The 17,825-nt window shown below is 43.6% G+C and overlaps 2 protein-coding genes across 4 annotated transcripts in view; both read left to right on the plus strand.

Annotated features, from left to right (window-relative positions):
* The window catches only part of shroom3 (shroom family member 3), a 60,489-nt gene extending 56,290 nt beyond the window's left edge, over positions 1 to 4,199 (plus strand). For all 3 annotated transcript variants that reach the window (XM_061061713.1, XM_061061714.1, XM_061061715.1), the window contains one exon: positions 944 to 4,199. In XM_061061713.1, coding sequence (XP_060917696.1) covers positions 944 to 1,348 — 405 coding nt within the window. In that variant the 3' untranslated portion in view covers positions 1,349 to 4,199. The remainder of the gene's footprint in view (positions 1 to 943) is intronic.
* A 988-nt stretch (positions 4,200 to 5,187) lies between these two features.
* On the plus strand, positions 5,188 to 12,692 carry LOC132992448 (uncharacterized). The gene is made up of 5 exons (XM_061061744.1): positions 5,188 to 7,582; positions 8,722 to 8,943; positions 9,207 to 9,607; positions 9,775 to 9,962; positions 10,206 to 12,692. Exons 1-5 carry the CDS (start codon positions 5,383 to 5,385, stop codon positions 10,684 to 10,686), a joined length of 3,492 nt encoding a protein of 1,163 aa, XP_060917727.1. The 5' UTR covers positions 5,188 to 5,382; the 3' UTR covers positions 10,687 to 12,692.
* Positions 12,693 to 17,825: the final 5,133 nt, after the last annotated feature.

Here is a 17,825-nt window from a genome sequence, read left to right on the forward strand (position 1 = left end):
TGTAATGTGTTATTTCTAAAGCTGTTAATCCTTATGAAACAGACTTCATTTAAAGGTCACATAGTCTCCTCCTCTTCAAGCAGTTTAAATAATTCTCAGAGCTCCTCAAAACATGTCTGTGATGTTTCTTGTTCTAAATCCACTCTGATCCTGTATTTGATCATGCCTATAAACCCCTCTATTTCAGCCCTGCTCAGAACAGGCTGTTTCTGTGTCTGTACCTTTAAATATGTAAATGAGCTGTGTCTGACCACGCCCCCTCTCTGGAAGGACTAGGGTGCCTTGGGCTTTCTCACTCCATGCCCAAGTGTTTACGTTGAGAAGGCAGACTCAGAGGACAGAACAAACACCTAGCTGTGGGAGTGTCACCCACCTGGGGGAGGGGTTACTGCCCTTTGTGATGTCATGAAGGGAAAATCTCCAAACGGCCTGTTTGAGCACACATTTTCTGAAAAGTGGAGCAGGCAAAAGACAGAGAGGATGGACTTTTCTTATAATTGACGTGCCCCTCTTGGTAAAAGTCCTGCGTGAAATTGTGGTGAACTGATGCTTAAAAACAGTCAGGTATAAGTCAGGTACATTTGGACGACTGGTGTGATCTTTATGCACTTAATAGAGCTGCTTTTTACTCTCTTAAACTTGCCGTTATGTCCCTTTTCCCCCCTTTTCTTTGTACTATGTCCAATTTGCCGTAGCATTGATAAAATGTCAAATCAAAAACCATCTGTCAAATCATCCTTACTGTCAAAAACGGGGCTAACATTTAATTCAGCATTTAGAGGAAACATTTCTCGATAGACGAAAAGCTACCTATTGAATAATGCTCTCTGTACAGCACAGAGCCTCGAGTTAGCGCTCTCTGATTGAACATGTTTATGGAAGAAGCTTGCTTTTCAGATTTCTTTGTAATCTGGTAAATATTTTGTTGTCTCCTCCTCCTCAGGACTCCCTCCATCACAAGCGCTCCCTCCTCCTCAGTCAGACCGAAGACGCCCGGGAGCTGAAGGAGAACCTGGACCGACGGCAGCGTGTCGTCCACTCCACCCTGTCCGGCTACCTCACCGACCCGCAGCTGCAGGACTACCGCCTTTTTGTCAGCACCAAACCCTCCCTCTTGATGCGCCACCGGCAGCTCGATGACCTCATACGGCAGGAGGAGGAGCAGCTGACGCGATTGGTCGAGAGCCTGCCGCGGGAAGTGGCGGAGGCTCACGGCTGGTCGAGAGGGTTTCCGTTCCTGTCGTCCAGCCCTGCTCACTGCTCTTCTCCTATTCCTACACTCCTCCCGCCCTCTGTGACTCCAGCCACCGCCCTCTCCATCAGGTCCACCACTGTGACATCACTGTGATGTCACCAGACAAGCTGCGGAGGACGATGAATAAAGAAAAGACAAATGGCTCCTAAAAAAGGGTTTCACATGAAGGACAGCGGGCCTGAAGCCGGCTCTGATCACACTGAGAGAACTATGCAGACTTCACACATGAAGAAGAAGAAACACCTTTAATGTGCCTCTTTTTATTTACACCTGACTTTAAGTTACACGTCTGTTCGCCTCAACATTAGCAACCACCGCCGTGTGGACTACACGGGTGGACCACACCGACTGCTGCCAACGCCCCTGCCAACCCTCGTTCTCCGTTCTCCAACATGATTTTTATGGGTCATCAGGTGTATTTTTAGTTCAGATACTCTTTGTCAAAGGTCATTTGTGTTGGGACTGCAGGTGTTGTTCTGCATATTTCAGATCTTAATACTACTGTCGCTGTTGTAATAACTGATGTGTTTGGTTTCAATATCTACGTATATAATATCTATGAACATCAAACATGAAAGCAGGAGTTAACACTGTTAATGTAACAGCTTTAATTCATGAAGTAATGGTCGTCTTTCAAAGTCCTGATCAAGATTATAAACAGTAATCCATCTTCTATCAAACCTCGGCCCTGATCCTTTTTTTTTTTTTTACATAATATCGGGTCAAAGTGACCTTTAGGGACTAAAAGTTTTGTAGTTGCTCCTCTAGGTTTGTTTCAGCCTGCAGCACTGAAACATGCAGGAATGTGTGCAACAAAATCTTTCAGGGCAAAAGTTACTGCTCAAAGTACGTCCACTACAAGTTGTTGTTTTTTGTCACTGTTGGAGTCAGGTTTTTAGTCCAATTGTCCGACAACATCACAGTAAGGACCCCTAAAACGATTTTTTTTGTTAAAGCTCCTGTGAGGAACTTTTGGGATCATGACGGTCTTTGTTCCCACTGTCGACAAAGAGGGACGATTTATGAATAAGTGGTGCTTTCTTTAGTGATCATTCCTGTTTTGTTATTGAACTTTTAGAATGACAATCTGAGCCTGCATGTGGAAAAAACTAAAACTTTTTGTGGACGTACTTTACAACTGCATACGCCCTGAATGATTTGATTGCAGCTGTTGGACCCCACAGTATTTAAAAGACGGTCCCAGCATGAAAATGAACCCTTCATAGAGATCTGTAAACTACTTTCATGGTGCTTTCAGGAGCCTCAAACATTCAAACGCTCCCCCAAGGACGCCTCGTTTTACAACGACAATATGAAGTGAGCAGGGGCTTTAAGAAGTCCTGCTCAGCTTTCGCACATGTACAGTACGTTTTTAACAAACACCAAAATTCAGAGGGACACTGTTTGAGTCAAACTGAGGGCACAGATCCTGAAGGGTTTGCTGCTTTGTAATATTCACTGTAACACTACTACTACTCTCACTACTGTCTGTACACCTGGAGCACTTTTTTAACTACTGTCTGCAGCTGGATCAACACTGAATCATAACCACATTAGTCACTGTGCCTCTCTAAAAGTCAATGAAACATTAACTGTAAGAAAAAATAATTAAAGATTGAGATTCCAAAGATTTTCCCCAGAGGAGATATAAAAAAAACATCTTCTTTATTTATATTCCCTGTTGACGTTTTGTTTTGTCCAATTCTCGACTTTCTCCCTCTCCCCTGCACGGTTCATGTCTGAGTTTTTCTAAAGGCAGAGCAGCAACTTAAACATAAACTTCTAAATATTTATCAGACGCTTTTATTTTGAAATTAATCTAATTTAAAATCCATAAAATGTTGAGTGTAACAACAAATACCACAACTTCCTGAATCAAACGGATACAAAATAAATATGTTATGTCCTGTTAATCCCCAATTTCTAAAGAGGAAGAAGTGGTTTCATTATCCTTTATTCCCCAGGTGTTACCTTTAAGTTTTTTATGGACACATTGCTTTCATACGCACCTGTATGAAAACTCTATGGTTTGTTTTTTTGTACGTACCTCGTCTTACAGTTCAGGTTTTTAGCTATAGTTTAAACTCTCAGTGCCAATCAAAAGTGCTGACATCACTGTGACATCATCGTGGTTATTTCCTCAAAGTGAAGAAGTCTCTTAGTCGTGTTCAATTTAGCTGATTCTCCTGTTTTAAGAAGCCCTCATGGATCTTTTTTAGTATTTTTTACTAGGGTCACAAAAAAGGAAAACTTCACAAAAAAATGTTGGTGGTGCCAACATGAAGTATTTATTTATGTTGAAATGATAAACGTCACAGATGGAAATCGAGGTGTAAGAATCAGGATTATAACTTAATAAATGTTGCATCACCATCTAAGGTCATTGTCACTCATCATAATTGAAGTATAAGGGGTCAGAAAACACAATCATCACTTTTATATTTCTGTTTTATAAAATATTTAACTTTAATCCCTTCATCATGTAGTCGTGCCATTTAGCATCCCTTCTGTCTCGTTGATCAGGGGACTCCAAACGGCACAAACAGCAACATCAATATTTCCTCTTTAATGATCCAGTCTGTTGGCTTCAGAGAAGAGGCTTTCATATGAAGTGCTGATCAGCGGATGTTTTTACCTCTTTTTACACTTTTTCATTCTTCCACTACCATTTTATTTTTAGGAGCACCTTTTTCAAATATTCTCATATTCTGTGAACATTAAAGGACAAACGAACTGCCTTAAGTTTTCATCAATTATCCAGATTTTACTGTTGATTATTGTTGGAGTGTTTTTATTAACGTTGTTTTCAGAGGCACAGCACAATATCTGAAACGTTTTTTTCCGGTTTTGTTATTGAACGATGTTGGATGTTCACTTTATGAAAGAAGGACGATTAAAGAACAGCTCCTGGTTTTTGCAAAATAAACGAATATTTTGTAAAGGACTCGATGTCTTATTCAAGTACACACACACACACAGACACACACACAAACACTCGCGTCTTCCCACATACAGACGCACCCTTAGATTAGATTAGATAAACTTTATTGTCTGTCCAAACTATAGACAGTAAGTGACAGAAATTCTCCTTTGATGATAAGGATCAAACAATAAACACAACCTGCATTAACAAAAGATTTAGAAATACATCTCAAAGTACAGACATTAAAAGAGGACTGGGGGGGGGGGTCTTCTGTGATCAGGATGGAGGGGGTGAGAGGGGTCCTCTATGATCAGGATGGAGGGGGTGAGAGGGGTCCTCTGTGATCAGGGTGGAGGGGGTGAGAGGGGTCCTCTGTGATCAGGATGGAGGGGGTGAGAGGGGTCCTCTGTGATCAGGGTGGAGGGGGTGAGAGGGGTCCTCTGTGATCAGGGTGGAGGGGGTGAGAGGGGTCCTCTATGATCAGGGTGGCTTTTCCTGATCATAGAGCGGTTATACAGTTCAGATAAAGGAGGCTGCGATGAACTAATTATTTTGCTGGCCTGAATAACATTGCGATTAGTTTAGTTTTGGTTTTGGAGGTGAGGGAGCAAATATCCATCCCTCCACATAACTGTGGTGGAATTAAAAAATGTATTCATGAAGGAAGTTAGATCATAATCGTCGTAAAATTGGACCTGGATTTGGAAAAAGTCACTCTAATAATATTCACAATAATTCATTTTTTCATGTATACAAGAGAAGATTAGGGCCAGTTATGAGAAATGAATAATGAGGAGAGGTAGATTATTTTCATATTATGCACTTTAAGAATAAAGTCAAAATGACGAGAATAGAGTTGAAATACAATTTTGAGAAGAAAGTCAAGAAAAAAATCTAATTATCTTGACATTTCATGTAGTACACATTGAGGAAAAAAATCCTCCTCCTCATATTTATTTATTATGCCTGGCCCGATTCCTCTTCCGTATTTATCGATTGAATTCCAACACAGTGGAACAGGAGCCAGCAATCAGACACATCTGGGTTACCTGCAGGAATGCAGCAGGTGAGGCTGTACCTATGGGCTGTACTCAAATACCTGCGTTGGGCGGAGCTTCAGATGCAGTCTGACAGAAACAAACAGCTCCCCGACCTTTGAAACTAGCAGGGAGGGAGACAGAAAGCGGGACAGGTTTGGATCAGAATGGCCACAGATTTGACCCAGGACTCGGTGCTTCAGTTCCTCCGGAGCGGCGGGGGCTCGGTGAAAAACGCGGACCTGCTTCTGCACTTTAGAAACTTTATCCGGGATAATCCGGACCGGGACCGTCTTCGGGATCTCTTTAAAAAGTATGTCAACACCTTGGCCACGGTCCAGCAGCTCGACGGCGTCTCCTATGTGGTTCTCAGGAGGAAATTCAAAGGAAGAGTCCCGGGCGGAGGGGACGGGGGCTCCTCCGGGCCTCCGCCGCTCTCCCCCGGGATGAAGGGAGAGCCTTCCCCGGGTAACGCGCGTGTGAGCCCGGCTGTCAGCGCGGAGAAGCCTCGGCAGAAACCTCAGCTTAGTGAGGTAACAGCCTCCGCGCCGACGGGAGTAACCGCCACGAAAACAATCCTACCTGCAGCTGGGATCATGCTGAACAACAACAACAATGTGGAAACTAATTTAAAACTAAAACAGCAACCGGAAATCAACAAAGCAGTTTATTATGTTGCACCAGCAGCAGGTCAGACCCCCAGGAGTTTACAGCCTTCTGGCCCAGAACAGAGCTCTAAAATCGGACAGAATATGGGGTTTGGCCCTGCGTTTCCTGTGATTACACCTGTGATCTCTACAGTCAGACATCAGGGAGAAACCAGACAGCAAATACCGGTCAAAGAACCTCTCAGAGGGAGAGAGGCAGAACCAAAGACCCCCAACTTCTCAGAGCCTAATGCCCATGATTGGAGCAGTAAAGTGGGGCAACAGAAGGCTGGTTTTGGCCCCCTAGATCCTAGGATAAAACCTGTAACTTCTACAGTCAGACATCACCAAGAAACTATCCCTGTACTAGAACCTCTCAGAGGGAGGGAGCCTGAAAGAGGTCTTCATGAGGAGCCCCCAACTCATCGAGAACCTCCTCTCCTTCAGCAGCCTCCTCTTCAACAGAAGCGTCTTCTTCATCAGGAGCCTCATCATCATCAGGGGCCTCCTCTTCATCAGGGGCCTCCTCTTCATCAGGGGCCTCCTCTTCATCAGGAGCCTCCTCTTCATCAGGGGCCTCCTCCTCAACAGAAGCATCTTCTTCATCAGGAGCCTCCTCTTCATCAGGGGCCTCCTCTTCATCAGGAGCCTCCTCTTCATCAGGGGCCTCCTCAACATCAGGGGCCTCCCCCTCAACAGAAGCGTCTTCTTCATCAGAAGCCTCCTCTTCATCAGGGGCCTCCTCTTCATCAGGAGCCTCCTCTTCATCAGGGGCCTCCTCAACATCAGGGGCCTCCTCCTCAACAGAAGCGTCTTCTTCATCAGGAGCCTCCTCTTCATCAGGGGCCTCCTCAACATCAGGGGCCTCCTCCTCAACAGAAGCGTCTTCTTCATCAGGAGCCTCCTCTTCATCAGGGGCCTCCTCTTCATCAGGGGCCTCCTCTTCATCAGGAGCCTCCTCTTCATCAGGGGCCTCCTCCTCAACAGAAGCGTCTTCTTCATCAGGAGCCTCCTCTTCATCAGGGGCCTCCTCTTCATCAGGGGCCTCCTCCTCAACAGGTCAATCTTAACGCTGAGGTCATCCGACGCCACCACAGACACAGAAAGAGCTACAAATCTGCTGTATCTTATGACGAAGATGAGGCGGACGAGGAAGAAGAGGAGGTACCAGTTAGGCGATGTTCAGCAGGAGGAGAGTGGCCCCTGAGCGTTCCTCTGGGGGACACGGCCAGGGCCTTCTCCGCCTCTTCACCGTGCATCATAGACGTTCCTTCTATCGTCTCCTCCTCTTCATCAGATAAAACGCTCCCAAAGATTTACATCCAGGATGTGGAGGAGGAAAAGCTGCCCCCTAGAGGAGGCCCAGGCTGGAGCATGGACTCAGGGGCGGGGCCGAGAGGACAGTGGTCGGGGCCGGCTCTGGAGAATGAGACCACCAGACGCAGCTTGCCCCTGGAATCAGATCGCTATATGCCGTCACCTGGGATGGCGCCACACTACAATATTGACGCAGACCGCCATTTCTCGCAGCCTGCAGCAGTGCAGCTGCAACAGCGTCAGGGGGCGGAGCAAAGCCACAAAGGGTCATTGTCATCGAGCACTAGCATTATCTACTCGCCCTCATCTGACTCAGGCCTCTCCATTAGAGACTGGCCAATGTCTAGCTCCCCCAGAGGATCGGGGTGGAACAGCAGCTTAGAGGATCTACATGTAAGAACAGGTGAGACCGAGATCATTTTCTGTATATATGAATAAATTAGGTTTTTTTTCTTGAGATCTTTATTGTCATTTTTTGTGTTTGTGTGTCTTTGATGCTCTTTGTGGTGTTTCTGGGCTGGACTTTTCTATTAATGTCGATCATTTTATGTGGTTGGACCAGTGACAATAGTCCCCCTAAAGAATATAAATGAAAAAGATTTGTCTGATTCAACCTTCACAACAGGGTCCTAAGTCTCTAACTAGACTCTTCTCCTCTGTCGCCCCCCGGTGGTGGAACGAATTAACAAACTCCATTTGATCTGCAGAATCCCTCTGCACCTTTAAGAAAAAGCTAAAGACCCAGCTCTTTCATGAATACCACACTTAATAATGTTATTGATGAGCATAGTAACGATGATGATGATGGTTTTGTTTGATAATGATGATTTTAGGATGGTTTTGATGCTAATCAGAATTCTCAAGAACAGCTCTCCATGTTGTGCTCTGCCTCTGGTCACTTCCTGTCAGCACCTGTGTGACCAATCAGACTTAAAGTTCATTTGCACTTACTGACGTTGTTTCCTCCTCTCTAGATCCTCGCTTGTGTTGTACTTACTCTCTCTGATGTATGTCGATTTGTATAAAAGCGTCTGCTAAGTGAATTGCACAATTCAACGCTCTCAGGAAGCCGCATTGATTTTTTTCTCCCTTAATACGTTTTGTGCTGATTCTCATCTATGTGGCGGTATGGCCTAAAAAAGACAAAGAATTAATGTTTTATATTTTTAAATGGTATCTTAGAGCTTAATTTCATGGCAAAAATTGCAAAACATATCGGGTCCTAAAAATGATGTTCCCACAGAAAGCATTAGACACAAGATGTACAGGGTAACTGGCAGTTCTGATTTCACAGGTTGGGATTTTTTATGGTTTTACCTTTGGTTGCTATGGGAGCCAATTAAGATCTGCTTCAAACCCCTCTCTGGATTCATACTTTAAAAGGAAACTCCTTACAAATGTAGAGTCAGAATCAGAATCAAATGGTACTCTCTGCAAGCCTTTTCATGTGAACTCTCAGGCAAATCACATTTCAGTTCTAGCTGTAGAGACCAGAAAATGTTGCCCGTCAATTTTCTCTTAAACTTTTTTTTGTGTCATCAGGCAACACCAGGGGTGATTCTCAAATCCAGGAAGTTCTCCAGCGTTCTCCTTCAGCGTTATATGGCGTCAGTAAAATTCAGGCACCCTGGCATCACTCTGCAGGACATCTCCATGACGACCAGGAACCCAAAGCTAATTTCTCCCATTTCTATCGCTCCAATGATCAACTTCATGACAACCAGCAGTCTGCAGCCCGTGTGATGCCGAAGCACCTCTCCACAGGTCAGAGCCATACATGTGAAATTAAATTAAATCAGTCAGTTCGGATTCATTTCATACTTCCACAACAAGCTGGTATTCGGCATTCTTTCAAGATTTATCTGTAAAAACACGACAGATATGTTTGCATGAAACTGTTAAGATTGTAAACTATAAAGAGTAAGGAGCCTCTTATTGTGATTCTGATGGCACCATTTATTTTCAACCTACTGCAACATGTTCCATGTAACAACAGCCTGCTGTAGTAAAGACGCTTCACTCCACAGGTGATCTCTACGACGACGACCACCACCACCAAGAGGCGGAGTTAAGCGTTGGCTCCACCTCTTCACCCCCCGTGCAGCAGCACTCGGGGGTCCCCAGGCGGCTCAGCAGCCATCTGAGGAGCCGGATGTGCCGCAGCATGGGGGCCGACCTCGACCAGCTCATGCAGGAGGAGATGCGGGGAGGAGGAGGGGGTGGAGGCAGTGAGGCGGCTCGTCTGAACCGCCTCCACATGATCTCCTCCTCGCTCAGCCTTCATTACGACGTGTCCTCGTCCTCGCTGTCGTCCTGTTCCACGCCGCCTCGCAGCCACAGCCTCGCCAACCTGACAGAAGGGATGGAGGGGAGAAAGAGCCTCCCCATTTCCTCCTCGACTGCTCCACCTGAAGGCTCCAGTAGACAGGTAAGAATGTTACAAGCTCTAAAGTCTGTAAATATGAAGTTTTTAGGGCTGGGTATCAAAACTAGAATTTAAATTTCTAGCAACAACATCAGCTCTTTGTTTAAACCAAAAGGTGATGGATCTGTGGGAGGCACACTGTTTAAGTTGCTCTTTCCTCCTGTCCTCAGTCACAGATTCCTCTGGAGTCCAGGGAGCACGACTGGTTGGTGAAGGGGGCGGCGGGGGCGTGGCCTGACATCTACTCTCTGTTTAGAGACGACTCGTCTCTGCTCAACAGACGAGACTTCATCTCCGGCTTCACCGTGCTGCACTGGATCGCCAAACACGGAGATCACAGAGTTCTCAACACGTTATGGTACGACCCTAGCACTTTTTCTAACTCCAGAAATACTTGTTTTAACAGTGCAGTGCTCGTTTGTTTATTACTTTGATAAGTTGTGTTTCTTTTACCTTAAAAACCCTCGAGAGCCTTCACATTTTTGTTGTATTGAAGAAACGGGCAGATGATCCATTCTATCAACTGTCCTATCTCTAAATAAAGGCAAAAAAAACTTTATATAATGAGGTACTGATCCATCGTCTCTGGCTTCGGTTTCAGGTATGGAGTCCAAAAGGCAGGTTTGTCTTTCGACATAAACGCCAGGTCCACATGTGGCCACACCCCTCTCCACATCGCCGCCATGCACGGCCACAAGAACATCATGCGCCTGCTGGTCAGCAAGTTCGGCGCCAACTTGAAGCTGAGGGACACGGCGGGAAAGAAGCCCTGGCAGTACTTGAGCCGCACGTCGACACACGAAGTCTTCCAGCTGCTGGGAGCTCCACCGCGGGCCGCTTTGGGTGGAGGAGACGTAGAAGGAGGAGGAGGAGGAGGAGGAGGAGTCAAGAGGGTGGAGTCTATGTGGAAGCATGGGAAGCACCAGCGTCGACGGCAGAAGCATCACCTCTCCTCTGCTTCCTCAGCAGGGAGGCCTCTGGACATCTCAGCCAAGGTCAAAAGGTCGTCGTCCATCGCTGCGTTCCTCAAACACAAGTCGCTGCGACACTTTCACGGACATCAGTCGGACTCGTCCATTTAAAACCCACAGCTGATCTCTTATCTGATAGAGCTCTTATTTCAAAGTGTTAAACCATAGACTTAATAAACATGGCTGCAGTCTCGGTGACATCACCCATTGGTTACTGAAGTGGACTTTTTGAAGCCTATTGATTACGATCGGCATATTTGAAATGCGGCAATTTTTTGGACCAGGCTGTAAACATGTTTTTTCTGCTTTTAAAAATTGGCTTTTTGAATTTGACTACCAGGGCTTTTAGCCAGCCTCAAGTGGACACTGGAGGAACTGCAGTCTGGAGTGGCAGCTTGGTTAAAACTCTCTATATTTACCGACCACTCAACTGAACCTCTGTTTGTTTACTGGCTGGTTTTAGAAACACAAACAAAGTGTAAGGTGGAGTTAAAGTTCAAAGAGTTTGTATACTATATGTTTGCAAAGATCCTCCATAAAAAAACAACTGATTAACTGGATAACTTGTGGTGTTTTCACACACGAACAAAAATTCCTGAAATTCCCAGGCTGAGCTGCATATGTGAACACAAACAAACTAAGTTTTCTTTACCGTATCGCATGTATATCCTGCGACCAGTGAGCGACCGGTGCAATCATCGTGCACGTGATGAAGCAGCCTCATACTCCCACTCTTTGTTGGTTATGTGGACACGTCCAATTACATGTCGAATAGATATAAAGGCAAGATATTGTTAAAGCATCAGAGTTTACCTCCCATCTAGGACATCATGTAATCATTATGACGCAGGGTCTTTTTCACCTCATGGCTTTCCTCCTGCGGGGATTTTCTAAGATTTTTAGGCATGCATGTGTGCTATGAGCTTTAGATTTTAAAGGCATGATCTCAAAGATATTCAGTTAAATAGCCTGATAAGTTTATATATTTTGACATATATGTTGGTAGCAGAATCACAACAGTCAGGCTGGAACTATGATTCATCAAATACTCAAATGCTGTCAGTGAGAATATAGACATGGAGCAGGTTTAACAGGACTCACTTTAGGATCTGGTTCTCAATTCAGAACAAAGCTGCTTCCACCTCCACTTTCAACAGTTTTGACTCAACCTGAAAGTGTCCTCGCAGTTTCTTTTGAGCAAATATTCTGAGCTGTTAGAGAAACAAAACCTTCCACTCAACAAGGATTACATTTCAAGAGAGCGAAGGCAACTTTCTCACAGTTCACTGCCTTTTTGACAGCAGTTAACTTTTGAGCTGGCTACTTTGTCGAGTTCAGTTTCGATCTTCTGCTGGATGCTGGGTTAACCCGGCCTGTATACTGTCCAGAGCCTCTTGACCAGCGAGTGTGTGGTCTTCTGGCTTTAAAAAGATTACAAGAGGAATTTCAATCCCGTCAGTCCAAAGCCTTGAGCGCAGTACAAATAAATACCTCAGAATTCAGAGAGTGTATCTGAAAAGGCTGCAGAGTGAGACGTTTCTCAAAGCGAGAGGTTTGAATTGCAGCACTTTGCAGAGTGCGTTCAGGTTTCACAGTGATCGTCTGATGTCATTGTTGTCGGAGGGAAAGGAAAAAAAAGGAACAAGGTCAAAGTTTATGAGCCGCAGGAAACAAAGCGCTTCAGTTTCAGTCTGCCCCTGTGATTTACTGACACACTGAGACGATACTGCAGCTTGTTAACACCTGAACCTTGTTAACATACACTTCACATTCCTTCATAGTGATTCCAAAGCATTGGTCAGTTTTGACATTGATTTCTTCCCTTCAGGCTGCCTTTAGTTCAGGGGTGGCTTCCTGCAAATTGAACATGCAGAGGTTTTAAATTTGGGGAGGTATTGTAGAAAACATCCCAACAACTTCACGCCTGAAGTGTTGCTAGCGCTTATTAGAATCATTTTCAAAGTGCAGGATCATTTAAAGGATCCAGTTTGATACAATTTGGATCTTTTATTCAAAGTTGTGCCTTTTCTTTTGATCTGTGAAATCATTGTTCTCCCCTTCTGAGATCTGAGTATTAGACTGCTTTCAACTTTCTCATCTAGTCCAGGCTCTATATTTTTTTATATATATACAGGGTTTAAATGCAGGGTTGGTAATTTTCTCCAGATACACTTTTTAAGATTGTGGTTGAAATGGTCTTTAGGTCCTGACAGAAATTAATAACTCGTGCTCTGTAAAAGTAACAAAGAAAATCCGTCATCTGTATCAGTTGTAAGCCTGTAAAAACTTCAACCAATGTCTGTCACAAGGTACCAATCTGATGAACCAATCACACGCCTCCCTGTCTCCCTGCTCGCTCTCTACCCAATGCATGCACGAGCCCACACTCAAAGCGCTTCACAGAGTTTATACTGTGAGTTTGTCATTGGCCGTTGTGAGTAGTAAAATAGTGTTGTTTTCTACACAATGCAAGAGATGAGCTGAGGTCCGCTTCTGGAGCAACAGAGCTTGTGCATGTAAGTGAGGGGGGCGGGGCTTTAGAGGGAGCACAGAGGGGAGGGGGTGTAGACGGAGCACTGAGGGAATGCTTCTTTCAAAATCATGCTAGATAATCTGGTTTTGCCTAATGCTTTGATCGTTATTCAAAGTGTTTGACAGTATTATAGAAAGGGTCAGGACATATACTCACCTCTGTGAGGGACTAAGACGCATTTTGGACACCAGTATCTGTCTTTACTTTGCTGTCTTTAAAGGCACCAGACTCCCTTGACAAAAACAATATTTTTACCTGAGCCTGTAAGTGTCAAAAGGAGAACTTTTGGTGGATTACTTTGCAGCCATTACAGCCTGTTTCAATGCTGCTGGCTGCTGGAGTCATCTAGCCGAGCTACTGGTGCTATATTTACACCCCAAAATATGCAAACTAGAACCGAAATACAGGAATTCCTCTTTCTTGAAGTTCATGGCAGCAGTTATATAGAACTGAGAAATAGTTAAACATGTACTGAAACTTTTCCTCACATTCTCAGACTTTATCTTTTGAAGGTGTTTGTTTAAGTTGTTGTCGGCTGTCTGTGTCATGTTATTGTCACCTTGGCTTTCTTCTGTACGATTGGCTTGTTTTTTTTGTTTTTATCTCAGTAACATTTTTACTGCATTGTTGCGTGGTGCATTCAAGTGCTGCTTCGACATATGAGACTTGACCTCGTGGTGAAAGCATTTTTTTTGTTTAAAAGTGATATCCTCCAGTTCTCCGTCTTTCTGATCTAAGACCCTGAACATTTTCACCTTTAGTTTCACACAAGACTTAAGCAGATTCCTTTTAATTTGTCCACAAACTCAGTTTAATAAACATAAAACAGAACAAAAATATAAAACAATCTCTGACTTATAAACAACCTGTGATGGATAGAATCGTTAAAACAAGCATCTGCCTGCAAAGGAGGAATATCGACCTAAGATCTGATGGAGGAATTTGAAAATACATACAGCAATGTATTATAGAGGATTGTAATGAAACATGTAAACAGAAACATCTTAACCATGGATAAACTGGTGTGTGTTATGGTTTGTTAATGAATCAGAAATTTACTGTGGTTTATTGTAAAATGGAGAGGAGTATTTTTGACACCATGGCACTGAACACTGAAGTATTAAACTCTTTACTGCAGAAGTGTTGTGTTTTTATTCATGTCTTAGAATATGAAGTTTATTTCCAGAAATACAAAATGTTTTATAATCAAGCTGATTCATTCTGAAACACAGTTCCTGTATTGGAAATGGAGCTAATGCAGCTAGTGTTTTAAACCTGCATTCATTTCATAGGACAGTAGGTGCATCTCAATTTCCTGCATAAAGAAGTCTATTATGTAGAAGGCAGCTATATATAGGGGCGGTTGTCCCTCAACTAGAAGGTCAGGGGTTCAATCCCCAGCTCCTGCAGCAACATGTCCGATGTGTCCTTAAGCAAGACACTTAACCCTGAATTAAACTGTTTAATTCAGCCGGTTTTTGGGCCCAATCTGTAGTTTTAAGTTTTCTTTGATACACCTTGATGTTAATATTTAAAAAATGATCAGCCCTTGTAGAGTAAACACAACAACAACTATAGAGGAGTTTATGCTTTAGTCTTTATATTATATTAGTAATTTATATTTATATTTATTTATATTATTATTTATTATATTTAATTTATATTTATATTAGCTTTATATTAGTAATATTTACAGTCTATGGCTTTAGTGCATGTTGACTTTGTGATTAAAAAGTCCTGAAAAATGTCTTACTTATTGATAAATTGTACTAAATTGTAAATCCTATAAGGAGTTTTTATTGGTTATGAAACAGACTGAAATCATTTTTTTATGACTTAGAAAAGCAAACCAGACACTCAGCAGCCAGCTAGATCATTTATTTGGTGTTGTTTTTAATGCTTCTAACCGCTGCCACGGGGCAGGTGTCAGAGGAGACTTTACAGCAGGCTGAAGAAACAGAATTGTTTGCACATTTTCCATAGCAAAGATTCACAATGAGTGATACTATTGACTGTTACAAGAATGTTAAAGTTTCCGCCCAGCAGGTTTCTAAAACCTCTGCAGTTTGTTTTTGTTGGTATCAAACTGGTACCAACATGTTCAGTCAGTGTGTAGAGAAACTCTGCAGGCTGGAGGACATGTTTGAACATGTCTGTGTGTGCACATTCAATGTGAAACAAATTGGCTCAAGCGTCTGTTTGAACAAGCTCACTGATTTGTCCTGTGTTGTATTTACAGTTACATATCAACCTACAGGGCCTCTCTTCTATATCAAGTATTCATCTTAAATGGCACAAAATGTTACATCATTATCATAAAAAGAGAGGTTATTGATCCTGATCCTTTTTTTTAACTCCATTGAGGAACTTTCAGGTTGTGTTGATTTTGGTGCCCCCTCTGGACAAAATGTTCATGTGTAAGTTGCATTTTGTAATCTAAGAACTCATCCTGTTATCTTTTGACAGTAAAACATATCACTCACTGCAAATCTGTGCTGTGGAAAGTTTAAATGAAGGACAAAGGACGAAAACATAGTCACACTCAGTCGACTCACACCTGAGTGCTGACCTCTTGCTACCAAAATAAGACAAAGATGGGACCACTGTTTTGCAGAAAGGTTCCCCAATACACCAAGACAGTCTTTAGAGTTTCCTTCATTTATAAACTCTTTTACGGGATAAAATGCATGAAAAATAGTTCAACATAAAATTGTAAAGTTGCGTCCATTTTAAATGTTTTAGTCATTTATTTATATGAACATAAATATATTTTAGTGTCCACCTGAGGTAGACTGCAGAGAAAATACCTGCAGTTCATTGAGTGTCCACTAGAAGTAGACTGCAGAGTAAATACCTGCAGTTCATTGAGTGTCCCCTAGAGGCAGACTGCAAAGTAAATACCTGCAGTTCATTGAGTGTCCCCTAGAGGTAGAATGCAGAGTAAATACATGCAGTTCATTGAGTGTCCACTAGAGGCAGACTGCACAGTAAATACATGCAGTTCATTGAATGTCCACTAGAGGCAGACTGCAAAGTAAATACCTGCAGTTCTTCAAAATTGAACATGGCCCTCATCCTCTGTCGTATATAAGCACCTAGTATGTTTGTAATATATCACATGTACACTACATATATTTTTATTTCCGGAGTTTTATGTTGAAAATCAGAAGCTCAGGGGGCTCGGCTTCAGGCACACAGACGAGAGCACACAGAGGAGAGCACACAGAAGAGAGTAGCCAGGCTGCAGCCTTAAGGTCTAGATTATTTCTAACCACTGAGCAAATACCTGCAGTTCATTGAGTGTCCACTAGAGGCAGACTGCAGAGTAAATACCTGCAGTTCATTGAGTAGGTTTTATAATAATTTATAAATTTGTTAATTTGTGTGTGTGTGTGTGTGTATGTATGTATGTGTGTGTGTGTGTGTGTGTATGTATGTATGTGTGTGTATGTATATATGTATGAGTGCATGTATGTGGTGTGTGTATGTATGTGTGTTTGTGTGTGTGTGTGTGTGTATGTGTGTGTGTGTGTGTGTGTGTGTATGTATGTGTGTGTGTGTGTGTGTGTGTATGTATGTGTGTGTGTGTGTGTGTGTGTGTGTATGTATGTGTGTGTGTATGTTTGTGTGTGTGTATGTGTGTGTGTACGTATGTATGTGTGTGTGTGTGTGTGTGTATGTATGTATGTATGTGTGTGTGTGTGTGTGTGTGTGTTAGATAGATATCTAACACATGAATCCCTCCCTCCCTCCCTCCCTCTCTCTCTCTCTCTCTATCTATCTATCTATCCCTCCCTCTCTATCTATCTATCTATCCCTCCCTCTCTATCTATCTATCTATCCCTCCCTCTCTATCTATCTATCTATCTATCTATCTATCCCTCCCTCTCTATCTATCTATCTATCCCTCCCTCTCTATCTATCCCTCCCTCTCTATCTATCTATCCCTCCCCCCTCTAGTCTAACTCCGTCTAGTTTCCGTGGCTCCCCTTCTCAGGGAGTCTTGTCCTGCCAGCGAGGTCTTAGACCAGGCCCCCCGAGAGCGGATGGCCATGCTCACACTGTCGGGCACTGGCAGGTTGGTACAGGCCCACCACGAGCGGTTGTGCAATGCACGTGGTGTTTTTAAACCTGCACCGGAGGGGTGGTGTTCCAGCCTCCGCCGGGGACCGGAGTCCCGGGTACACAGAGCACTTACACCCTCTTTAGAAGAGAGTGAAGTAACTCTGCTGGCTCAAACGACCTCCCTTCATAACCTCGGTTTGATGAGTTTCGTGACGCAACAAAGAGTATGGAATGCATCAAAGGACAGACGCGTTCGGCACGTGAGCGGCTGATCAGCGCTGTCCCAACAATGACGTAATTTAAGACGTCACATATTAAAAAGACGTGGAAAGCGCTAAGAATTCTGGGACCTGGAGTTCCAGGGGTCAGGGCCTGGCTGTGTGGAGGGGCTTCCTCTCACAGTCCAAAGACATGCTCGTTAGGTTGGATGGTAGCTGGTGTATAGGTAGGGGGTGTAGCCTTGTAGGTTAGTAGTTGATGTAGGTAGGTAGTCGGTTGGATGTATAAAAAAGTGAATGGATGGATAGGTCCGTAGATGAAAAGGTTCTTAACTGAATAACACAGCTACTGTAGGTCATTGAGTGTCCACTAGAGGCAGACTGCAGAGAAAATACCTGCAGTTCTTCAAATGTCCGCTAGAGGCAGACTGCAG

The sequence above is a fragment of the Labrus mixtus genome, chromosome 17 (genome assembly GCF_963584025.1).
Source record: "Labrus mixtus chromosome 17, fLabMix1.1, whole genome shotgun sequence".
Taxonomy (NCBI): Eukaryota; Metazoa; Chordata; class Actinopteri; order Labriformes; family Labridae; genus Labrus; species Labrus mixtus.